At 45.5% G+C, this 25,603-nt stretch overlaps 2 protein-coding genes and 1 long non-coding RNA gene across 15 annotated transcripts in view; 2 read left to right on the forward strand and 1 right to left on the reverse strand.

Moving 5' to 3' along the window:
• LAMC2 (laminin subunit gamma 2) overlaps nucleotides 1-4,811 on the forward strand; it is a 77,285-nt gene extending 72,474 nt beyond the window's left edge. For all 4 annotated transcript variants that reach the window (XM_059875822.1, XM_010813534.4, XM_002694208.5 and 1 more), the window contains one exon: nucleotides 2,819-4,811. In XM_059875822.1, coding sequence (XP_059731805.1) covers nucleotides 2,819-3,072 — 254 coding nt within the window. In that variant the 3' untranslated portion in view covers nucleotides 3,073-4,811. The remainder of the gene's footprint in view (nucleotides 1-2,818) is intronic.
• Nucleotides 4,812-6,726: 1,915 nt separating this feature from the next.
• Nucleotides 6,727-25,603, reverse strand: part of NMNAT2 (nicotinamide nucleotide adenylyltransferase 2) — a 226,243-nt gene continuing 207,366 nt past the window's right edge. For 8 of the 10 annotated variants that reach the window (XM_015475256.3, XM_005217288.5, XM_024976174.2 and 5 more), the window contains 3 exons: nucleotides 14,197-14,298; nucleotides 13,992-14,059; nucleotides 6,727-11,434 (listed from right to left, as the gene is read on the reverse strand). In XM_015475256.3, coding sequence (XP_015330742.1) covers nucleotides 11,332-11,434; nucleotides 13,992-14,059; nucleotides 14,197-14,298 — 273 coding nt within the window. In that variant the 3' untranslated portion in view covers nucleotides 6,727-11,331. 10 annotated transcript variants of the gene reach the window in all.
• On the forward strand, nucleotides 11,113-14,926 carry LOC132342492 (uncharacterized). The gene is made up of 2 exons (XR_009490902.1): nucleotides 11,113-11,201; nucleotides 14,132-14,926. It is a non-coding gene; the product is annotated as an uncharacterized lncRNA (long non-coding RNA).

The raw sequence follows: 25,603 nt of genomic DNA on the forward strand, positions 1-25,603 counted from the left end.
TCTCTAAGGTGGGTCACTGGGCATCTGCCTATTGCCCTTGGAGATGAAAGTCTGTAGGTCAAAGAACTGGGTGTACTTGGGGAAGGTATGTTGAGGCTCAGAGAGGTTAATAATGTTCTGCAGATCACACAGTAAATTGTGGAGGTAGGATTCGGACTTCACAGTGAAAGAGAATACTGGATGGCTTGACAGCCCCACTACGGATTCTGACCTTGATCCCGAGAATCTAGTGGACAGTGTCAAGCAGAGGAATGGCGTCCGTACTGTATATTTCGGAAAGATCACTGGAGCAGCTGGGTGGAGGAGAGTTTGCAGGAGGCTTAGACAAGAGGCAGGATAAGATCATTTTGGAGACAGTTGTAGTAATTGAGAGGTGAGAGAGGTCTAAGACTGTAGGAGTGGTGAGGGGAAAGACTCTCCCAGCCTGTGAGATCAAGAATCTCTTGCTGAGAGACTTCCCTGGTGATCCAGCGACTAAGGCTCCACTCCCAATGCAGGGGGCCCAGGTTCGATCCCTGGGCAGGGAACTAGATCCTGTGTGCAGCTACTAAGACCTGGCACAGTCAAATAAATACATAAATACTAAGAAAAAAGAATTACTTGCTGATTCTGCTGTTTGTCCCTCCCCAGACTACAGTTGGGGCTTCCCAGGTGGCGCTAGTGGTAAAGAACCCACCTGCCGATGCAGGAGACATAAGATATGGGTTCGATCCCTGCGTCAGGAGGATCCTCTGGAGGAGGGCTTGGCAACCCACTCCAGTATTCTTGGCTGGAGAATCCCATGGACAGAGGAGCCTCGTGGGATACACAGTGCATAGGGGTGCAAAAAGTTGAATGCTACTGAGCACACAGGTGCACATACACACACAAACCACAGTTACACTGTGCTGTGACTGGTTGTGGAAACTTGAGCTGCCTGGTAGATGATCCAGATGAAATGTCAAAGAGGGAGGTCCATGAGACACTATAGAAATTTTAGGCTAAAATAGATTTGATGGCACCCCATGGCAGCAGCTCCAGTTACCTCACCGCATCCCTCCCTAAAGAAAGTTCAGATAAATTAAAATCCAGGATTTGGGTAGAACTGATATCAAACCTTCTGTGGCCTGTTTTATCAAGCTTGGGCCGCACCAGATATGGAAGTAGGGCTTCAGTCAGGGATTCCAGCCATACTTGGGAGAGCCACTTTCAAACTTGGCTTTTCTGTGGAGTGTCATCATCACCCTGAGAGACAAGTATCATCTGCATTGTTTTCCTGATGGGTCCGCTTTGTGATCCAATGAGTCCCAAAGAGTAAAATACCCTCTTAAGGTAAAAAAAAAAAAAATCCCCAGCTGAGAGTTTAGCAGCTTTGTTTAGTGTTCTGAAAAAGGCAATGAAACTAACAGGGCCTTTAGAGGAAACAAGAGCATGGGCAGGGAGGCTGGCTGAGAACTGTCAAGCACTTTCTGTGTGCCAGGCACTGAGCCAGATTTTTTTGTGGTGAATGGTTGTGTAAAATTTGTAAAGGTTCTGTGAGGTGGGTTTTAGGGCTTATGTGGTGGCTCAGTGGTAAAGAATCTGCCTGCCAAGCAGGAGATGAGGGAAGATCACCTGGAGAAGGAAATGGCAACCCACTCCAGTATTCTTGCCTGGGAAACCCCATGGATGGAGGAGCTGCGTAGTCCATGGGGTTGCACAAGAGTCGGACATGACTTAGCAACTAAGCAACAACTAATGAGGTGGGTTTTATTATTTTATTTCATAGAATAGTGAACAGAAGCTCAAGGAGTTTAATACTGCCCCACAGATCACATAGTAAATAGGGGAGACAGGATTCCACCCGAGGTCTCCGTGTCTGATGCTCCTGCTGTTTGCAAGAAGCTCATGCTGCCTCCCACGGACGTTTTGCCTGCAAGCCTGCTTCACTTCTCCTGCATGTCTTAGAGCCCTAAATTCTAGACTCCTCCTCTGTCCCCAGGGGAAGGACTGATCTACTGGATCAACATTTGGGTTATTGTGCTGTTTCTACTTTGTCTGGTCTCTTGAGTCCTGGAAAAATTACAGTTTAATCTCTTTAGCTGGGATAAAACTTCTGCAGTCAAATAGATCTGACCTTGAATTGTCCACTCAAACCTATTCAGACCAAACGGGTCTTGCTTGCACATGAAGGGTCAGGTGCCCTTCATGCTGACGTGTCCGATCATTTATGAGTAAAGCATACCTGAACAAATGTAACCACATTTCATATTGGAATAAACTAATGTCTAGCCAGATCTCCACTGTTCCAGGCCAGAATGAAGTCTTCCATCATTTCATACAGCTGGAATGCATCCCTTAAATAGCAAAGCCTACCTTGGCCTCCCTAAGCCCTGAAACCCAGCCAGTTTCTAAAGGTCTTCTAATAGAAAACAGCAAGAAATTTCCTAAGGGTGATTCAGAGAGCAGAATTTGGAGTTGATTCTGATCCTAAAGGGATGAGCTGTGTTGGGCAGACACCTTGGACAGTGTTCAGTCCCTGTGACCTTCAGCCTTCATCTTTTCAGAGCAGAAGCTGTTGACTCTATTGTGAAAACCGAAGCCCAAGCTTCATCTTGCTTAACTAAAGAGCCCAGATGCTTAAACTGGGCTTTTCAAAACCTAGTAACAAGGCTTGTGCTCTCAAAATTTTTTCTAGATTATTTCTAATTTAAAGTAAGCCTTTTTAAAAGAATGGCATACTATTGACTCTGAGCAGGTAAAAACAGAAGTTAAAGTTACAGAAGGGCCTGCATGTGTTCAAGGGGATTCAATCACAACTTTTTCCTCTGTTAACTCCATTCTTGTCCTCTAAAAATAGACCAGCCTGGCAGTGTAGATGAAGAGGGGCTGATCTTACTGGAGCAGAAGCTTTTTCGAGCCAAGACCCAGATCAACAGCCAGCTGCGGCCGCTGATGTCAGAGCTGGAGGAGAGAGTGCGTTGGCAGAGGGGCCACCTCCACTCACTGGAGACAAGCATAGATGGCATTCTGGCTGATGTGAAGAACCTGGAGAACATTCGGGACAACCTGCCCCCGGGCTGCTACAATACCCAGGCTCTTGAGCAACACTGAAGCTGCCTTCGAGATTTCCCAACGGGGGTTCTTAGGATGGAGACCTCAGGCTCAGAAGCCATCTCATGCGGGTGGGGTGGGATGGGGCCATTTGAAGTGTTGATGGGCATTCTCAGCTCAACTGAACCTGGCCCCACCCCGAGACCTTGGCCAAGATCAGTGTATTGTACCAGTGTGATGCTCTTTGCTTCCTGATGTGGGGCAACGAGGCAAATAGCATTGAGTATGAGACTCATCAAGGGCCTGGACACCCAAAGGGTAGACCGGATGGAAGGACAAACTGCACTGGCAGATAGTCATAAACCAACTCCTGGAGTATGAACAAGTGTTGCCATGTCGTAGGCGGCTTATTCTTTGAGTAAATGTGACCAAAGGAAATTTTTTTTGACTTTGCCCACACATAAAATTCTTCCTAATGTCAGAACAGAGAGTGAATTGAAGTCATGCTGTGGTCAGTAAAATACTGTTGCCTCATACTGTTCAATGTGTTCTTGTTGATCAGAGTTCCTCCCACTTACTGCCCGATCCATGACATGTACTCCACTTTCAAACCGGAGGAAGTGACGAACCGTAAGCCTGGCATGTTTGGAGCATTGGTATCCTGCTACCTTTGAGTTCTTCTGGGCCTGGAAGTGACCACCTTTCCCTTGATGATGCCAGGCACCTTAGAGACAATGTTTTTATTAAAGCATTTCTTAGCAGTGGAGCAAACATTGGGAACGTACTTACTTTCGAGTTTCAAAGTGATAGAAAAATGTAGCTTGGGCTCGCAAAGAGGTGCAATTATCTAAGAAGAGATATTAGTCCTAATTCAATGCCATTTTCAAACACTAAAAATTATATGCCCCTGTGGGTTTTGTTCTCACTCTCTCTTTTGATAACAGACAATGTTCCTACTCATACTTGAACTGGGTAGCATCCATCCTTCCATTCTTCCATCCATCCATCCATCCATCCTTACAACATATATTTATTGAGTACCAATTGTGTGCCAGGGGCTGGGGTACATTGGTGATATAGTCTCTATCCTCGTGGAGTTGACTGAATAGTAAGGAAGACAAACCTTAAAAAAAAAATTAAACTTACAAACCCTGTTCCTCACAAGTCATTGCAATAACCCCTTGGTTTGCAACCTCATTTTTCAACGGAACATATGTTGCAAGACATTCCCATGGGGCACTTGAATTTTGGTAAATAGCTGAAATGACTCTGGATTGTGCACCCTTTCTTGCATTTCAGCTGTTGCTCTGCCCCTTTCTACAACTGATTGCAACAGATTGTTGAGTCATAACACCAGTGGGAATTTCTGGAAAAATCAGAGGCCCTTCTAGCCTTGACTCAGTAGACTTTGGTACTGCCTCACCTCTGTATTTCCTTGGCTTTTCATGGACCTGTTGTTTTTTTTTTTTTTTTTAAATAAAGAACAATTCGTAGATGCCTGTGGTCAGTTTCTAATTTGTTAAACTATAAGCTTAAGGTGTAGGTACCAAAGCAGTGGAAACAAAAAATGCTTCAGAGAGAGATGTGAGCCCCCAGAATTAGCATCTTTAATTCTTTTTTCTGAGTATCTTGTTTGCCTGTTCCAACCAGGCAAGCATGTTATGAAATTTAACTGGTTTTGTCTCCTAAGCATAAAGAAGGATTTATTTCTGGAACAACCTGAGCAGGGTGAGGGTGATAATTAACATTTTGGCTTTTTTTTTCATCAACTATAAAAAAATAAAGGCAAAAATCAATCATTTGTGGTACATTGTCATGCTTTTTAATAAACTAAAATTTAATAAATGGAGATCCTGAATTGGCCATCTACCCAAGTGACTGAGGACAGAATTCTGCTTCTGCCTACACTGACCCCCCAAATTCTGACAGATCTAATCACTATGCTTTGCCTTCTCTGAAAGTGCATTTTTAATCCTGTCTTGGCATACTCAATCACATCTTACAAATTTGATTCAATTAACTACAATATCACACAGACCTAAAAATATGCAAAATTCACTCATGATTGACTTTTTTTCTCGTTCTCATCACATACTGGATGGACAGTTGGTAGAGTAGCCCTCCACATATTCATTTCAGAGGCCCTGCCATTTATAACATGACTTCTAAGGTTGCCTTAGGCAGCATCTCCCTTCCAATGGGTGGAGAGGAAAAAAGACATTGAAGAAGGAGATACATGGAAGTTTTTGTGAGGCAGGCCTGGTGAAGGCTGAACATCACTTTCTATCACATTTCATGGTCCAGAACCCAGTATTATTATGCCCACCTCTAACTTGTAAGGTGTCTGGGAAATAGAGTCCCTTGGTAGGAAGGAAGTTGATTCTCTGACAGTTCTCTACTATGAAAGGGGAGAATGCATCTTAGTGATTGGCTATCTGTTTCTGTCAAGTATACATATTCCAGGGTACTTGGTGGGGGATCTGAGGGTGCCTGCAATCATAAAAGGATTCCTTCGTGGGATTGACTGTTAAGAGAGTCATAAGACTGTCTTCCCTGACACATGGGAGATGATCCCTATGTAGAGATGGGAAATGGAAAAGTGACTCATGTGACTCTCTTTGGACAGAAATAATTCCCTCATTTCTGAGGTTGTGGTCGATTGTCCCTAAGATGAGAGAAGGAGTATGTGACTTAGAAATAGCCTCCCCAGGACTTAGACTGTTACCAGTCTTGACCTGACCCTGCCAAGTTAAGGGCACTTTCCTTCCTCTTTCTTATCAGTATTGTGATTTGTAGTGGAAACTCGCTTGTGCTTCTGAGAGTTATCTAACTAATTGTGCCCTTGGTAAGCTATCACACATATTTTCATCTATTTTGACTCATGGGGATTTCTGTCTGGAGAAGTGGGTAGAAATGAAATGCATGTGGACTGTAACTTCTTAGTCAATGTACTTCTGATCTTATCCCAGGATGTGGACTTCTTTTCAGTATGCTTGGACAAAATGTAAGATGGATACTTGGTAATGTCCAATGTTTGGAACAAGTCTCAAGGACTGGGAATGTGTTTATCATTGTTTTTTTTTAATGTTTCACATGGTCATGGGAATGTTGTAAATTCTTGCTGTGGCTCAGTTTTCCCACCTGGAAAGCAGAGATTAGACTCTTTTTCCTCTGTTTTCTTTATACTATGGGCTACATGGAACTTGCTAGGAAATTCCAAGATCTGAAGTTTACTTACGGGTCATAAGGGAAAAACTGTGTTATGTACATGTCTGTTAACTTATAGATACAGTATATATTTTGTAAGTTAGTGTAAGTAAGCAAAATAAACCAATGTTTATACCCAATATTAAACAAGAGCTCATCATTACATACTCTCAGGACAGAGGGAAAAAAAGTATTTCGCTTTGTGACTAAAGTAGCAAGTATAAATACAAACCATCAATTTATAAGTCATATCAAGTACCACAATGATATGCCACCAAACCCACATAGCTGACTAATCTCAGCCTTAAACAAAAAAAGATACCAAGAACCAAAATGATAAACACACACACACACACACACAACTAATCTGACAAACCAGTAGCTAAACCTTAAGTGAGCTCGCAGAGTGGAGAATTGTTATTTTACCTTCTGAATCACCATTCAGACCTAAACCCATACATAACGTTTGTCACAATTAAAAATTAAAAAAGATTGAATAGTCACGGCGGGGTTGAACAATTAACTTATTCATTTTTAGCTTGTTTACTTTGCCAAACAAAACCAATTATGAGTTTAACAATTTCTGTCTTACTTGATATCCTTTATGTCAAGAAGTAAGTTTTTTAAGTTTTTAATTTTCACAAATACATATTTAATTCACAAAGAACTAACTTCTTCAAGGATCCAGAGCTAACCAATACCAGACTGTGCAGGTTAGGTAGAACTGAAGATTTCATTAAAAAAAAAACAAAACTGAGAAAACTTAGGTACAATTGAACAAATTTGCTAATTATTCTTCCCTGCTTATGGGTGTGGTTGTGTACACTTTCATATTACACATGCGACATTAGCTAAACCAAGCAGAAAATCTCCTGCTCTAAGAGCATTAACAACTGTTGGCTCCCGTCAAGTAAGACTGTGAAGAAAAAGTGATTAATTCTGTGACTCACAGAGAAGATTCTAGACCAAGACACAAGGCTCTAGTAGCATCATCTTATTTATTAATGTAGTTGAACCATTTTGCTGATAAAACTTTTGTCTGTGACTATTCTAGCAGCAAAATTTTACTCAAAATATTGCACTGTGAGATGGTGTTGCAACTTCAATGTAGTATTTATTAATGTGTTGATTTCCATAAAGCAAATCTTATTCTTAAAATGGCAGATTCAGTGACCAAAAAAGTGATTCAAAAAAGCTTCCCCCTTCCCATGCCAATCCTTGAGACCGCTAGGATCAAGCTGAGGTTTGGGCCCCAGGCCTAAACTGAAGGAGGAGGGAAAAAGAGTAACTCATTCCTAACTGACTGTTACAGGCTAATAGAACATTCCAAACATACTCAACAAAGAAACCACATGAAAAATCGCATTTACTGGGCAGCTATAGGAAGGTGGACTGAACATAATGGACTGAACACATTCATCGTCTTTACCATGATGCTATTCCTAAGGTGTCCGAATTGGATGAGCTACAAAATCCATCCCTGGACCCATCCTTCCCCTCTCACCTGCCCGCCTTCACACTGGAAAAGATCCTGAGCTTTTCACATACTGACTTATTTTTGAATTACTCTTTTGAGGAATAAAATATAATAACATGCTTCTCTCTCTTAATCTGAGAGAGAGAGAGTAAGGGAGAGTGTATCTGTGTGTATCTATCTGTCTGTTTGGGGGAGTAGATTTGGGCTAGTAAAATATAAGTCATTTCTCCCTGAATTCTCTGCCTCTTGCTGTAGTTTGATTATGGAGTCTCACTTTCAATTTAATTAGAAGACCATGTTCTTTTGTTCTTTCTGAGAAGCTGAAGCAGGAGACTAGGGAATGTGGGAGAAAGGTTGGCCAAGCCGGGACAGGAAGAACAGCTTCTCTAGAAGCTCCAGTTCTGGGTTTCAGGCACTTCAGGAAGAGACTTTCCTCCCCTGTTCCCATGTACATTCAAGGAAAATGAAAGCAAGAAGGCCCCAAAGGTGGGGGGAGAGGGAGAGAGGTGAATGAGGTACCCGCTAGCAGCACAGACACCACCCCCCCAGAGGGCCATTCCTTGAGGAGAGAGTCATTGACACGAAGGGTTTCCCTCGTGCCTCTTCTTATATATCAGCCACTTTCATGCAAGCGGGAGAGACATTTTTATTGGTAGGCAGGAAATGAGGCTCCAGACCCCCTCTTGAGACAGTCATTCTAGCCCATGCCTTTCTCACGATCTCTGAACCTTTGGGTCAGCCATTGTAGGAAGGAGCAGGACCTCAGGCTGGAAGTCAGGACCTGGAGGTCATCCTGTGGGCACCTGGGGCCACCATTCCAACTCTGAGTCATCTCTCTGGTATTGGCCTTGGCTGGGTCACAGTCACGTGTCCTGCCCTGGATTGAAAGAGGGGATCTGACCTCCCTGTAGCAAGTGAAGAAGGGGGCAGGGCAGGAAATGGACTTCCATCCAAAAGGGGAGTCACTTTTCCTTGTATTAAAGGAAAGCTATTTTATCATGATCCTTGCGATCGATTCACCAAGACAGACTCTGCCTCATTTCATTCCTAGAAATCTACTTCTATCCCTGTTATTTTCTTTAGCTCATCTCACTCTCCCTATAAACGTGCTTTCCACCCCAACACTGAATGCCGCGAGAGTCAGCCCTGTTTCTTCTCAAGGGTCATGAATGAAATGGGGCTTGACCACAGAGCCCAGTAAAGAAAAAGTGGACCAAAGGAACAAAAGACAGCTGGTCTTTCTCGGCTCTGTCCACGTGGATCTTCAGAATGAACTCTATCCATAAACTTCATATCCCTGATGATGCGTGCTTCCCCGGGGAATCCAGCTCCCTCATTTCCTTTGTATCATTTCCTGGCTTCTGAATGCCTTGCCTAGACAAAGGTACTTCTGTCTTTCTCTCCCTAGCACTAGTGCAATCTTGAGCACTTTCTCGGTCTTTGCCTTCCACAAAGCAATCCTTTCTTGGATTCAGATTTCCTCTAAGCCATTGCCATTTCCAGCAGTTCCTTTCTAAGGGAAACCTAGCTACAGCCTTCCTCACCATCACATCCTCCCCCCAGGACTAGCATACACAAGGCTGTATACAGGGAGTACCTGGGACAGACGTAAGTTAAGAGAGAGATGCCAGGTAAAGACTGAAAGCTGCATCTTATCTGGTCAGTATCATGGGGAACAAAAGGAGCAGAGATTATGTGGTGTGATGACCTAATGGTCAGGGAAACATTAGCCTTTTGTCAGGCTTTACGCTTGCTGTGTGACCTTGGACGAATCATTTAATCCAGTGGATCTCTGCTTCCTCATCTTTTAAAAGAAACCTTGGCTCAATTAATCTCTAAAGATCTTCTCAGATTCCATGATTCTTAACTGAACACTGAGAGCCAAGAACAGTATCTTACTTTTGTCCTTTGGAGATTATTTCCATAATTCAAGAGGATAAGCCCTCCCCCTGCAACCATGCTATTTTCTGTTGAATTTATTTTCCTGGAGGCTGCTGAAGGATGCTACAGATGTTTCTGGCATCAGATCCCACCCAATACCTCCCGGGCCAGGGCTGGTACTAGATATCGACAAAATTATCCTACAGTTTGGGGACCATTTCTCAAAGAATCAAACACCCAAGAGCCAAGAGACTGGATGAGAGACACAGAGCAGAAGAGAGTAATTTCCTTTCGGTTCTCCAGGCAGGACCTGAACAGCTAGAACAGAGTCTGTCAAAACTGTTTCCAGAGCGCCAGAGGCAGGTGGGAAACTGGGGACAAAAGGGGTGGATGAGTTTAGTGGCTCTTGACAATCCCTCCAGATGTCTGTTCTGAGAATCGTGGTCCTGCCAGGCAGGCTTCCTCAGGCTACGATTGTGGCTTCTGGGTTCAGCATGAGTCGTAACCCTAAACCCACAAAAAAGGCTGAGGCTCTGCTTCTCAAGAAGGAACTGACCTCAGACACCATCTCTGTTACCAAACTAGAGTGGGTGAGAATCACTAGTTCCCACGGGGAAATGGGAATCACTTTCTCCTAGGTCATCCTGGATTTACGTTACGACAGAGACATTTCCCAGCCAAACAGGCAATAAATAATTCCAATTAGCAAAGATCTCTAGCTTGAGTGAACTCTTAGCATGTTTTATTTCAGAATTGGCTGCATTTTTAGGACTCGGCCTTGCATACGTGATTCTTTTCAGATGTAGGAATGCGACTAAGTCTGGCCTCCAAGGGCTGTGATGGTGATCTGAAGGTCCCTTGGTAACATCGGAGCTGGCAGGGAACAACCCACGCTCTGCCATCAGTCACAGCTCAAATAAGTAACTGAACGGATGCCACCAAGAAGTGAGAAGGAACCGGCTCTAAGTGATCGTTAAGCCCAGAGCATCAAAAAAGAGAGGTCTTCGGAAACTAAGGAAATGGACTCAAATCCTTCTGAGCAACCCTACTACTCCCAGACTTGCGTCCCAGGTTTCAGAACATGAAAGTCTCAGTCTTGACCCCAGACTGCTGTGTGTGTGCAGGGCGGAGGCGGGGAGAAAGCGGGTAGGTGGGTGGGGGTTGTCTCGGCCTGGTTCAGCGGTCGTAGCCCTCAGGCAACTTTCTGAGAGCTGAGGCCTGGCTGCGGTATCCTGTCAAAAGGGAAGGAATGCCGCAGAAACGCAACAAGGCGACAGACATAAAGAACCGCGGACACGGATTTGATCCAAGTTCTATGAGGAGTGAACAACAACAACAACCAACAAACGAAACAACGAAACGAAAGATAAGAAAGAAAGGAAAAAGATAGCCCTTTGTGGTAAAGGGCATGCTGGGAAGGCGAGGGCCAGAGCCGCCTCCCCAGAGCATGCTGGGAGACGGGCACCCGCACATCTCCAAGGACCGCACTTCCCCCACCCCGACCCCGTCACCCACCCCCAACCCGGAGACGAGAGGAGAGTTTGTCCAAAGATGGCTGCGGAGGAGGGGTACGCTGTGGTGTTCTCTGCAGGTTCCCCCACACTGTGGGGGGTTGAGTCAGCAGGTGGGGAAAACAGTCAAGATGAGGAGACGGAAAAACGGAGTCGGGAGAGAAACGGGATGGACAGAGGCGGCGGGGGGCCGGTGTGTTGGCGGAGGACCAGGGGAGAGTGGAGCACAGCGCCCCGTGGCCGCTAGCCCGAGGCGTTGATGTACAGCTGGCTCTTGAGAATGTAGTCGATGACCGGCTGGGACAGGTAATCCACGACGTGGCCATCCCCGTGCTGCAGAGCCAGCCTGGTTGAGAAGAGACGCTAATCAGTAGGCATGCTTTCCTGAAAGCAAGGCCAGAGGACTGGCCAGCCCATTCACTTTTGAGGAAAGGGTTTACCTAACACCCATTACCAGTCTTTGCTTAGGCTAAGTGCATGGCGTTCCTATCAGGAAAAAACCCCTTTCCCCTCTAATTCCTCCTCCATCCTGACTGTGCCACTTCCTAACTGAAGAACCTCTGGCAAGTTGTTTAAACCCATCCATTCTTCCATTTCCTTCTCTGTAAAACAGGGGTAATACTGGGGCCTGGGGCTGAGCTCAGCTATCAGAATGATTAAATGTCATACAGGTAGCACTTAGAAAAGCCCAAGCACACAGAAGGCATGTCAAGGTGTTAGCCATTCTTATGTCATTTCTTTGTGTTTCTCTACACCAAGGTCTCAGGGAAAGGAATATCATGATTGATTCCTTCTTTTCCTTCCTAAGGAAGCTCTGAGGGAGAAGAAGCGGCCCTCCTTCACGAGGCTCTTCTCACGAGCCCTGGTGAAGGGAAGCACTACCACGTACAGGACTCTCTTCATGCACTTCAGTTTCAGCACAGTTTTGCTCCAGTCTTGGCCTGGCTGCTTCCCATTCTCTATGCACATGGTGGTCTTGGGAATGTCAGGCCCCAAGGAGCCATTTGTAAGAATTCACACACTCCTCTGGACACCTTGATTCTAAAATGCATCTGTGCCTTGTGCTGTGAGATCTCCCCGAAGGCTGGCTCAGGGCCTTTGCAATGCACACAGTGTCCTGACCTTCCAGCAAACTAGGTCCCCAAGTGCCTCCCCACACAGTTTATGGGGAGGCTTCTTGAAAAAGTGGTTTACATCCGTGGTTTCCAAATGCCAATCCCAATTTCACGAGAATCACCCAGAAAGCAGCTCCCCAGAGACCCAACCCCCCGAAATTCTGATTCAGTGGGAATGAATGGGACACTGAAATTTGTGTTGCCATTTAAGTTTTCACAGTAATTTTATTATACAGCCATGGTTGGACCCACAATCTTCCCCTCTTCCCTCGCTGGCCACTGCCACTTCTGCTCTCACCTCATAGTTGATGCTACCGTTTCAAGGGCGTGCATAATCACCTTCCAGGGAAGAAGTCCAGTGGACCTTTTAAAACCTTGGGCTCACTTGATTTCTTTGAAACATATGACACAGATGACAAATGACAGTGTTCTCTCCCTCTGTACCCTCTGCTGCTTTTGTTCCAGGGCCACCAATTCTGGTGGTTTCTGACTGCTCCTTAGTCTTCTTCTATTTATTTTTTTATTACTTTTTAAATTGGAGTATAGTTGATTCACAATGTTGTGTTAGCTTCAGGTGTACAGTAAGTGATTCAGTCACACATTTATAGCTATAAATCTTTTTCAGGTTCTTTTCCTTTGTAGATTCTTACAAAATATTGAGTAGAGTTCCCTGTGCTATACAGTAGGCCTTTATTGGCTATCTATTTCATATATAGTAGTGTGTACATATTAATATATAGTAGTGTGTATATATTAATCCCAAACTTCTAATTGACCCCTCAGCCTTCCTTTAAATAAATGTTAATATGTTTTAAATATTCCCATAGCCTTCTTTGCTCTTACTGACTCTCCCTGTGAACTCAGCCATACCCTTAAACTTTAATTTACACTTAGGTGCTCATGGCTTTCAGTTTTATTATAGTTCTAGACCTCTGTATTCCACATGTCTTATCCTTCCATTGGATATTTCCACTTGAAGTTTATGGTGGAAACTGTTAACTGGTCCCTAGTATCCAGTCTCTCTTTCTTATCCTGAGTAATAGACCCTCCCAAGTTTTAGCTGGACATATGGCTGCCAAGCCTCAAAGTCTACTCCCAGCCTGTCTGGAGGCTAGGCATGGCCACGTGACTGATGCTTAGCCAGTGGGATGAACGGGAAGTGACGGGTGAAACTTTGGGTCGTCTTCTAAAGGACAAAGCTCTTTGCCCTTCCCCACTGGCTGAGGAAGAGAAGTCATTGCAGCAGCCGTGGACTCAGAGAGGGAGGCTTCATGCTGAAGAGAACAGAGATTCAATCTCTTTTGACACTGAATAACATTTCTCATTTAAAATTCTAACTATTTAGGGTTTTTTGTTATGGCAGTTAACCTAAACCCTTACTAAATCTGTGGGTACCTCAGAGTGGAAGTGGAAGTGTTAGTCGCTCAGTCACGTCCGACTCTGCGACCCCATGGGCTGTATAGCCTATCAGGCTCCTCTGTCCATGGAACTCTCGAGGCAAGAGTACCAGAGTGGGTTGCCATTCCCTTCTCCAGGAGACCTTCCTTACCTCAAACTAGAGTCCAAACTAAAAATAACTTCTTCTCCCCTCAAGTCACCTAAAACTAACAGCCTGTCTCCCTTTTAAAAATCAAGGACTAGCAACAAATAAATGAGGTCTAAAAAGAAGGCTACATATTGGGGTAGCCAGTGTCGGCCAACCTAACAGTCAGCCTGGACTGAGGAGAGCTGTATGGGAACCTGAAAGCCAGTTTGACCAAGGTCTCTCTGGTCTTTTGTCAAACGTACCTGCTCTTGGTTGAGCTGACCACAGACATGGGATGGTTGATGTCATCCTTCACCACCATGATGTTATTCTGCGGACAGAGCAGAGAGAGTAGGTTGCCAGTCCCTCACACTAAACTCCTTTTTTGTCCTCATGCCTCCAGCCCCCAGGCTTCTCAGAGAAGGGCCATATCACATTACTACACCAGCAGGGAGCTGGAGGACTCACTTTGTATTTGCGGAGTATTGAAGAGTGGTTCATGATTCGGTCTGTGTCGGCTGCGTCCCGGGGGACCACCACGATCCCAAAGTCCCCAACGATCACCTCCATCTGAAGAAACCGAAGGAGGGGAGAGAAAGAGAGGAAGTAGCCTTTGGTGAGACCTTGACTCCAAACCCCTACCAAGCAACTAGCAAGGTGGAGCTACCTCCTGTTGGAACCCTAAGCTTTAGTCCCAAACCTGCCTTCTCAGCCCCACCAGTCAGCTCCTTCAAGTAACAACCTGAAACTGTGCTCGTGGAATGAGTGGGAACTTCACCTGGCACACTTAATAAATACCTAGAGACTGAATTAATAATGCACTCCTGCATGTCTGGGCAAGATCTCTTCAATTCCTGAGGCTCCCGTTGAGCTCATAGTGTTGAAGGGCAGCATAAAACATGGTCCTTACCTGGTAATATCCTCCTGGGTGACACAGATCCTGTTGCTCAGCAACCAGACCCAAGCCCCTGGTTGGTTTACTGAGAGGGGCTGGAAGGCTCTCTGAGCTCACCTATGTCAAAACTGCTGTGGGACTCAGGGTGGTGACAAGTGGGGAAGGGCTTGGAAAGCCCCAGTGTGTACACAAGCAGTGACAGGGGAGGATTACTGTGGGGTCACTTCTGAAATCAGCCTCTGATAGAAGCCTGCTGCCATCATGAGAAATGACACCTTTTCATTTAAAAATTACCCCCCCCCCCAATTATAGATACAATAGAAACTTGGGAAAGTGAGAAAAAGAAAAAAAAAATCACAACCACACAATCCAGTTAATCATTGTTAAATTAACATCTTAGTATTTCTATCCAGGGTTCTCTTCTCTATGGGTGTATGTCCACAACTGGACTGAACTGCAAAATTAATCATTTTATTAAATACCTATATATATTTTTCATTTAGCATTGTATTGTGAACATTCTCTCATATAGTTAAAAATATTTTAAAGTGTGTTTTCTCCAGTCTGTGTGTTTCATTGCCTGACTATACCGTCATATACCATGACATACTAAGACAAATTTGTATTATAGAAAATATAGAGTCACTTCTGATTTTTGCAGTTATAATAAGCATTTGTTGAAGATCTGTATACATAAGTCTTTTACCACATCTCTTGATTATTTCCTTAGGATAGGAAGTAGAATAATTGGATGAAGGGATATGAACTGGACATATTTCAAGCTCTTGAGACATATTACCAAGCTGCTTTCTGGAAAGTTGTGCCAATTCTTATTTTCAAAGAGCCTGTAAATTGTAGCATTTAATAGACTTGGATCTAGTCTGGGCATATTACTGTCTAGATCTTGCCAATTAAGGATCCCAGATGGAGGGAGAAGTGGGGAGAGGCAGGCTTCTTCTAAGCATGCAGCTTATTGGGCAAGACCTGCTTTGGGGCAAAGAAACCAGGTTTTTCCTTGTAATTCTTCAGCCAAGTGCCACAAAAACAGACATTATAGAGCATTATGGCTACTTCTTCCCTATAGAGGGTTTCTTTTTTAAAAAATTTATTAATTTTTTAATTGAAGGATAATTGCTGTACAGAATTTTGTTGCTGAGGTTTTTAGAGGATTTCCGTATCAGCAGAATTCCCCTTCCAAGCCTGATTCACTGGTTGTGCATGTGCGTGCCCGCACGGTGTGCACGAGTGTGCCCTTGGCTATTTGCAGCCACCTTCACCCTACTTCTCCCTTTGCTTATAGCTGGAGCTAGAGCTGCAATTAAAGATTGACTGAAGGTGCCCCAGGAGGGAATTTGTGGATGTACCATGTCTGAACCCCCATTGGATCATGCCGTTTGGAAGATACAGAACATTACACAACATGCTGCCTCTATTGGTGGTATTCAGATGAGGTAAACTAGCCCCAAGTCTTTGTCCTATGAACCAGGAATGTTAGGGAGGGGCAGGGCAGGGAGTGGAGGTGGATCCAGTGCCTCCTGCCATAACATTTAGAATATTGCACCACTACTTAGAAGGTAATCGAAGACACTGGCTCATAAATTTGGCTGAACATCAGAATCATGTGAGGAGCTTAAAAAAATCCTCAAAGCCCAGCTCATACCCAAGATCAATTAAATCAGAATCTCTGGGAATGGGGCCCAAGGATTAGTATTTTTTTTTTTACTCCCTAGATTTTAATTTTAATATTTAACCAAGTTTAAGAACCAGCAGTGATCTAAGTACTGTATTAAAACTCCAGGGGGAAAAAAAAAAAAAAAACTCCAGGGGAATTATTACCGTAGAGAAAGAGAAAAGAGAAGGGATGGAAAGAGAAGGGGATGGGAGGGAAAAGTTGGAGAAGAGAATCCATCCGGCTGGTATACATGGAGATTCCTCAACTGCCTTGCTATGCAGGTGTCTTGAGATATTTGGTGCCAATTGTATAACATAGGATCTGAATTCAGTTTGATTCTGAGAATCTGATGGATGTTTCATGTGTAATGTATGAAACAGTGGTCTATTTAAAGTGAGCATTCCAGGAATTTCCCTGGTGGTCCAGGGATGGTGGTTAAGGATCCGCCTGCCAATGCAGGGGACACCGGTTCGATCCCTGGTGTGGGAAGATCCCACATGCCGAGGAGCAGCTAAGCCAAGTGCCACAACTGCTGAAGCCTGCATGCCCTAGAGCCCGTGTTCTGCAATGGGAGAAGCCACCACAATGAGAAACCCACATACCGCGACTAGAGAGTGGACCCCAGCTTGTCGCAACTGAGAAGAGCCCACACACAACAATGAAGACTCACCACAGCCTAAGATAAATAAATAAAAATTTAAAAACCTAAAAAAAGGTAAGCCTTCTAGTTTAAAGCATGAAAACAACGGCTCAGAATGGCAGTCAGGCCTCATGGGGATGGCCCTCTGGGTGACGTTAGTGCAGCTGCTGCTTTCTACTCAGAAATTGATGACCTGAGCACCTAATCAGTAACCACACAGGCTGCTCAGTGGTGGCAGGCAGATGGAGGCCTCGCTGATTTCGATGGTTTCCTTTTCCAGAAACAGGTGACAGATGTACCCCCTGGGAACAGATGTGGCGGAGAAGACAGGTCTACCAGACAAGACACACAGCTTTACCACATCCCAGGAGCATCTCTGCAGATGTCTAGACCAGACTGCAGACCTTTTCTGCTCCTTTGGCCAGACTGGAGGTCACAGGCTTGATTTTCATGCTGGAAGGTGTACGTGGGTGTGTGTTTTGGGGTGATAGGAGGTGCCGGGTGCTAGAGCTGGCGAGGTTGCCCTCATCCCATGGGTGCCCATCTCCCTCCAGAGGCTTGGCTGCCCTGCCCACCCCCACCCTCATCCCTACCCCTGTCTTCATGTGGCCTCCAGGATCCACCCTCTCCTGTGTCCTCCTACCTCACTGGTTGCTCTTTTGGAGTTTCTCCCTGTACTGTTCCTTCTTTTTTTTTTTTCTTCCAGCTGCTCATCATGTGGGATCTTATTTCCCTAATCAGACCTGCACCCTGTGCACTGGATATGTGGAGTCTTAACTGCTGGACCACCAGGGAAGTCCCTGTGCTGTTCCTTCTTATCTCCTTGATCTCGAATGACTGGAGTCCCCCAGGCTCAGTCCTTGGACCTCTTTTCTATCTACGCTTGCACTTTTAATGATTTCATTCCATTTCAAAGTTTTAAAGACATACAGAAGGCTCTCAAATTGATATCTCCAGCATAGACTTCTCTCCTGAACTTCAGACTCATATATCCAGTGGCTCTTCAACAGGCCCACTTGGATGAGGTGTCTCAAGAGTAATATTCCACAAGCCCCTGAACACTCTGACATCAGTCAGTCCCCTCCACTGCCATCCCACACACACACCAAAATGCTATTCCTTTCTCATTTCAGTAAATGGAAACTCTTTCTACAACTGCTCAGGCCAAAATCTTGGTATTCTCCTTGATTCCTCTCTTTCTCTCACATCCCACATTTAGTCCATAAAGCAACTCAGTTGACTTGGTCTTCAAAAGAAATCCAAGAACCTGCTCATTCCTCATCATTTCCATCACTTCTACCTTCAAGCCTCTTCTGGTGGGTTAAATAATGGGCCCCCCAAACACCCAGGTCCTAATCTCTGGAATCTCTGAATGTTACAAGATGTGATTAAACTAAGGGTCTTGAAATTGTCCTGAATGATCTAGGTGAGCCCTTATGTAATAACGAGGGTCCTTACAAGAAGAAGGAGAGGGAGATTTAACTCAAGAGAGAGAAGGTGATATGAAGATGGAGCAGAGAAGATGCTACACTGTTGGCCTTGAAGATGAAAGAAGGGGCCATGGCGTGCAACAAGTGCAGCTCAAGAAGTTGGAAAAGGAAAGGAAACAGATTCTCCCTGAGGGCCTGAGGAGGGACTTCGGCTCTTGACTACGACTTAGCTCTGGCCCAGTGAAACCCATTTCAGACTTCTGGCTTCCAGAAATGAAAGAAAATAAATGTGTGTAGTTTTAAGCCACCAAGTTTGCAGCCACAGAAATTGTCCATCTCCATCAGCTCCCACTTGGATTGCTCTGGTCTGTTTTTCTCTTGCCTTTTTCCAGTCTATTCCCAACAGCCAGACCGATAATGTGAAATATCAGTCAAATTATGTGGTTCCTTGGCTCAAAACCCTTCACTTAAATACCGCCTTCTCACAGAGACTTCCACTGGCCACGCTATTTCAACCTCCAACCCTTTGCATAGAGACCCTCACCCTCCCCACACCCTCTCAGTCCCCATGTCCTAACTCTTCTTCATTTCCTCATTGCATGTGTCTCTATCTAACACCTTGTATATTTTCTTTGTTTAATCTTAATTTTGCCTCTTTCTCTCTCCCCTATGAAGGTAACCTTCATGAAGGTAGGGAATTTTGTGTTTCATTCATTGCCATGTTCCCGGGTGAAGAGGATCATACATGCTCAATATATACTGTTGAGGAAGAGGACTAGTTAGCTGATATACTCTCCCACTTTAGGATGTGGAAAGCAGCCCCAGTGTACCTAATGAGAACTCTAAGAGGCTCCAGGAAGTGACTCTAGAGACTTGCAGGTCTCCATGAAAAGCATGGGTAATTTTACTTCTGAACTTTCCCAAACTTCATCTGATTGGTCAGTGGAATCCCCTGGGGGAGCTTTACAAACAATAACAGGCCCAGGGATTTTGATACAACATGTCTACAATCTCTCTGTCTTTACAAAGCTCCCTAATCCTCCTGAGGTCCACCCACTTTGGGATTATTGTTGCTTTTAACAATAGAGACTTCCCTGGTGGTGCAGGGGATGGGAGGGCTTCCCTGGTAGCTCAGCTGGTAAAGAATCCACCTGCAATGCAGGAGACCCCAGTTCAATTCCTGGGTCGGAAAGATCCCCTGGAGAAGGGATAGGCGACTCACTCCAGTACTCTTGGGCTTCCCTGGTGGCTCAGATGGTAAAGAATCTGCCTGCAATGCAGGAGACCTGGGTTCGATTCCTGAGTCAGGAGAAGAAAATGGCAACCCACTCCAGTATTCTTGCCTGGAAAAGCCCATGGACAGAGGAGCTTGGCTACAGTCCATGGGGTCACAGAGTTGGACACAACAGAGTGACTCAGCACAGCACAGTGGATGGGAAGCCACCTGCCAATGTAGGGGACATGGGTTTGATCCCTAGTCCAGGAGGATTCCGCCTGCCTCAGGGCGGCTAAGCCCGCGTACCACAGCTACTGAAGCCTGCCTGCTGAAACTACTGAACCTCACTTGCCCTACAGCCAGTGCTCCCCAACAAGAGAAGCCACTGCAATGAGAAGCCCCACGCACCTCGGCTGAGAGCAGCCGCCGCTCGCCACAACTAGAAAAAGCCCTTGTGCAGCAATGAAGACCCAGTGCAACCAAAAATAAATAAATAAACACAAATTTACAAAACAATATAGGCAACTGCCTAAGCTGCTAATACCCTGGCTTGGTGTAGGATGAAGTCAAAATGAGATAGCTGTGGGATGGGCACTCTGGGAACTCCAGCAAAAATGAGGACATCCCCCCACCCCTATGCCCTAGAGCGATGAGGGCAGACATCTGACCTTAGGAAACAGAGTTTCTCAAGCTCTCCCTGCCCATGGAGCCCTGGGATGGAGCGTCTGTTCCAGCTTGAGTGGCCCAACACCTCCTATGTCTTCACGGAGATGTCTCTGCTGGTCTTGGTCTTGCCTGGGGGAGGGGAGGTGGGTGGGCAGAGGCATTCTGATTGGCAAGTCCCTCTCCTGACGTGACTGCTGTGACCTCATTCTACCACACCGCGGTGAGCAGGATCGGGGTACAGTCTTCTCCCCCGCCCGCAGCAGACAGTGGTCTCTCAGGGTAGCTCTGGCCTGTGTTCTGTCTGTGCCTGTGGGGTCTGTGCCATTCATCCTGCTTCAACTTCCTGCTCACAGGCTCAGCTTTGATCATATCTTTTAGTCTTCCGGGGCAAAGGGTCCCTGGGGGCAGCAGGGGTAGGGCTGGGGAGAGGAAGTGGGAGGGGGCAGACTCTGCTTCCCTTCCACGTGGGGAATCTAAGGAAAGGATATGACACATGTTGGGGCAGGAAGCAGCTTGGCCTTGGGAGGGAGAACACTCCGGGCAACTGGGCAGCAGATCTCTTGGAAGGAATGTGGAATTACCATCTTCCCTCAGGAGGCAGAATTTCCAGACCTGCCTTACTGGGTTCCACTGATACCTGGCCGGGAAGATGCCCTGTGGTCTTAGTTGGGAGCTTCCCAGCACCCCAGGGCTGAGCATGACAGATATGGCTTCATCTCTTGGCTCAATGACTATCTAGTGGGAGACATTAAACAAATGATGAATGATTTCACCCGTATTGCTCTGAAAGATAAGGTGGGTTACCAGTAAGTGGTACCACTATTAAAATCTTGTAGTGGCTAATTGTCTTCCGGGTAACTGACAAAAGTCTGGGCCACGTCCTACTGTGGGGGCTGAACTCCTCCAACCAAGCTGTTTCCAGGTGCTCTTACATTCTTTCATTCAAAACTTCTGTTGAGTGTATGTGGTGAACTGGACACTGTCTCGGTGTTGCCCAATAAGATGGACACGTTTAGTGTGCCCACAGAACTCACCTACAGTCAGGAGAGGTCATAAACAAATAAATATGTAAGTAAGAAAACATCAAGTGGAGCTAAGTACAATGTTGAATATAAAACAAAATGACCTTGAAGCCCAAACCTAAATGGCAAGAAGGAGCCAGGCATAGAAATACCTGGGAAAAGAACATTCCCCGTGAGGCCACAGCTAGTGCAAAGCCCCTGAGGTGGGAAAAACTATTCAAACAAGGGAATCAAGTGTAACTGGAGCACAGAGAGGTAGGGCAAGTACAGAAGAACCAGATCATGATAAAGATGGGATTTCATTCCAAATGCAAAGAGAAACCATTAGAGGATTTTAAATAGAGGGTTTGACTTCCTTTAGCAGCAGAATCCAATTTACATTGACCTGCCCAGGCAAGTCTAACTGCTAAGACCCTCTGTGGAGTCATTCTGAGATCAGAGTTTGAAATCCTGACCATCTCCCCAAACAGTTCTTCATTCTCAAGGGAGAGGATCTGAATCTCTCGGGCTCACTTGTACTTGTTCTCCAGATGAGAATATTCAGGGATGAGCAAGGGACTACCAGCAGGAAGGGGAAGCAGCATTTATCAGGGTACCTATATGCACCAGGCATAGTGCAAGGAGATTTATTTATTAATGCATTTAATCCTTACAACAACCATTTTCTGAGATATGTGCTTCAGTTCCCGCTTTATAGACAGGGAAACCAAGACTCAGTGAGATATAGTAACCAGTCCAAGCTGCACAGCTAGTGAGTGAATTTGAATCCACTCTTGTCTGCTTTACAGGCTCTCTCTCTCTTTTTTTTTTTTTTTACCACATCATGCCTAATTTAGATTCATTTAAAAAAATTTTACGTTGTATTGGGGTATAGATAATTAACAATGTTGTGGTAGTTTATAGGTGAACCGCGAAGGGATCAGCCATACATAAACATGGGTCCATTCCCCTCCAAGTCCCCCTGCCGTCCAGGCTGCCACATGACATTGGGCAGAGTTCCATGTGTTCCAGCAGGTCCTTGTTGTTCATCTGTTTTAAATATAGCAGCGTGTACATATCTATCCCGAACTCCCTCACTGTCCCTTCTCTCCATCCTTCCACTCCTCCCTTCACCTCACTCCGGGCAACCATAAGCTCGTTCTCCAAGTCTGGGTCTGTTTCTGTTTTGTAAATAAGTTCTAGATCCATTTTAAGACTCGCAGTTTAGTGACTTGAAATTTTTTGGTTTGAAAATATAATCTATCTTCATTTTTTTCTCCAGGCTTACAGTGAGCCATGTCCTCAGTTCATTACTCCACATCGCCCTCTACAGTATGTAATTTTGTGTACTTCTGAGTAGGTTAAACCAGATGCGAGACCATCCAGCAGAAGCCACGCAGTAGGTGAGGGGCATCTGAAACATGCTCCTCCCATTCAGGCAAGAATCCTCCACCCATGGTCTGCACCGGCTTCTCTCTGGAGGGAGGGCTGAGCAGACGCTACTGCGGGAATGCATTTTCAGTATGGCTTCCTTAGTGCAAATAAATGAATGACTGTTCCAGGGGATTTCCCAGAGGAACCCCACACCCATTTCCAATCTGCTTGGGGGTGTGGGAAGGCAAGGGATTCCAGCCTCAAGTCAAAAGCCTGAAAACCAAAGCAACAGCGCCTTTCACACGAGAACCCTATCTCCCAGGGTAGGGGGTAAGCTGCCTTTCCCTGGGCTGGAAACGCGGCAACAGGCTTATCAGTGTGGGGGCCTAATCCCCGGGGTGGAAGTGTCCATCGGGCTTCCTGGCTGGGGCGGGACTGTCTGATAAAAACCATCTGAGCCTGAAAAGCCAAATGTTTGTCTTTGCTCCATTTGTCCTGGAGCCCTGGGATTTCTTCTGGAGTGGCCAGTGCCCCAGGCTCTTCCTCTGTTTATTTTCTTTGGTTGTTTTCCCATAGCTGGTGGATGTAGGAAGCAGTTAGCCCATGCCTGGTTGGCTGGAAAAATGTAGAACACAGCCAATTAGAGCCAGCCAGCCTATGGAATGCTGGACTGAGAAGTACAAAAAGAAAGAAAAAGAAAAAAATTAAAACTTCCTCATTAGCCCATCTCTGGTGCCTGATGTTCCACCTCCAGGTGTTCATTCCTTTGAGTTAAATATTGACCCTTGCTCATTTGAAATGCAAATACCATTTTCAAGTGGCAAATACATGTAATCATTAAACTGAAATGATTTTGTCTGCTTGCTGAAAAGTCAGAAGCCTCCCAGGCAAAGACCAAGATAAACCTTCTGTTTCAGCCAACAAGAACCATCTCCCCAAAAGGTCTTATTCCTACCACTGGATCTTTGACAGCCTTCTCTCAACCCCCAAAGCCCTTCTCTTTGCACTCACTTAAATCCAATCCTGCCCATCATTCAAAGCCCAGCTCAAGCTGCTGAAAGAAAGTGAAAGTGAAGTCACTCAGTCATGTCTGACTTTTTGCGACCCCATGGACTACAGCCTACCAGGCTCCTCTGTCCATGGGATTTTCCAGGCAAGAGTACTGGAGTGGGTTGCTATTTCCTTCTCCAGAGGATCATCCCAACCCAGGGATCAAACCCGGGTCTCCCGCATTGTAGGCTGACGCTTTACTGTCTGAGCCACCAGGGAAGCTGGGCTACTATGAACTTCATGCCATTCTTCCCACTTGTCTGTCTTACCTGCACTAGGGAACTGAACATATGCAAAGTCCTGCTCTGCTGTTAATAGCTAAGTGGTCTTGAACAAGTCTGGTTTCCCAGATGGTACAGTGGTAAGGAATCTGCCTGCCAATGCAGAAAATGAGGGTTTGATCCCTGGGATTGGGAAGATCCCTTGGAGGAAGAAATGGCAACCAACTCCAGTATTCTTGCCTGGGAAATCCCATGGACAGAGGAAACTGGTGGACTGCAGTCCATGGGGTTGCAAAGAGTTGGACACCACTGAGCATGCACACGCGCATGCACGCTCGGACAAGTCCAGTCCAAGTGAGCCCTGGTGTCCATATCCATAAATGGACTCCACTTTCAGGAGGGCTCGGGGGGTTAACTGAGATAAGCCATGAGAAACAAGAAGAGTGTTTATTGTCTGTCTCCCCCATAGAAGGCAAAGTGCACATGGTCGGAAACTTGACGTATTCTGTTCTCTTTGTTCCTTCAGCCCTAGAACAGTGTCTGGGACATGACAGGTACTCAATAAATATTTTAAAACCAATGAATAAATAACAGCCAACATTTATTGACTGCTTACTTAGTTCAAGAACTCTTTCAAACTTTCTGTATGTTTCATTTCATGTACTATAATGAACTAATAGAATAAAAACTGTAAGATATTTTTAGCAAGTGCTGCCAGGACAAATAAAGTACTTACATTCATACTGGGCACTCAGTATTAGCTGAAAGATTGATGGAAGGAAAGAATGCCTGAATCAGAATTAATTTGCCAGATTGCCTTCCATTATACTATAATGGAAAAAGCAGCTGGCCACATAAGATCACTAGACGATGGGTTTGTTTGAGGGAGGGGAGGAGGATGCGAGTTTCCTGTCTCACAAATCTGTCATGACTTGACCCTTTCGGCTTTGGCCTTGCCTTCTCACAGGCCCTGGTCCAGGCCCGGATACCTGCTTCCCTGCTGGTGTCAGGATGTGTGCCTGCTGTGTGCTTAGTCACTCAGTCATGTCTGACTCTGTGACTTTGTCGTCTGCAGCCCACCAGGCTCCTCTGTCCATGGGATTCTCCAGGCAAGAATACTAAAGTGGGTAGCCATTCCTTTCTCCAGGGGCTCTTCCTGATCCAAGGATCAAACCTGGGTCTCCTGCATTGCAGGTGGATTCTTTACCACCTGAGCTACCAGGGAAGCCCAGCGTCAGGATGCAGCACAGCAAAGATCGAGTCTCCTGGGGGAGATTATCCTAATTAAAAGCTTGGGAATGGGATGGACTGGTGGGGACTGGGTCACCATCTCCAAAAGCGGGTCCAGGAAACTGGATCTTGCTTTCTCTTGCGAATCAAGAATGAAAATGCCAAGTGCCAGACCATGCAGAAGCAACTCTTCTGTGTTCCATGGAGAGAAATGTGATGAATATGTATGGCATTTTCTCTCCATGGAATGTAAGGAGAAGGGGTGTGTCACTGGTCAGAGAAGGTCAGAATTCACTAAGGGCTAATGGATCTTTGTGTCTATTGGGAAATGCCCAAGGGATGTGCTTGGGTTGGGGTGAGTGGTTGTGTAATTACATTTCTGGATGGAGAGCATAGGTTCAGGAATCCAAAGCAAAAGAATGAGCAAGACTGACTCAATTGGAGAGTCTGTGATTGTGCCGAGAGAGACCTTGGCAGCCC

This window comes from Bos taurus, chromosome 16 (assembly GCF_002263795.3).
Source record: "Bos taurus isolate L1 Dominette 01449 registration number 42190680 breed Hereford chromosome 16, ARS-UCD2.0, whole genome shotgun sequence".
NCBI lineage: Eukaryota > Metazoa > Chordata > Mammalia > Artiodactyla > Bovidae > Bos > Bos taurus.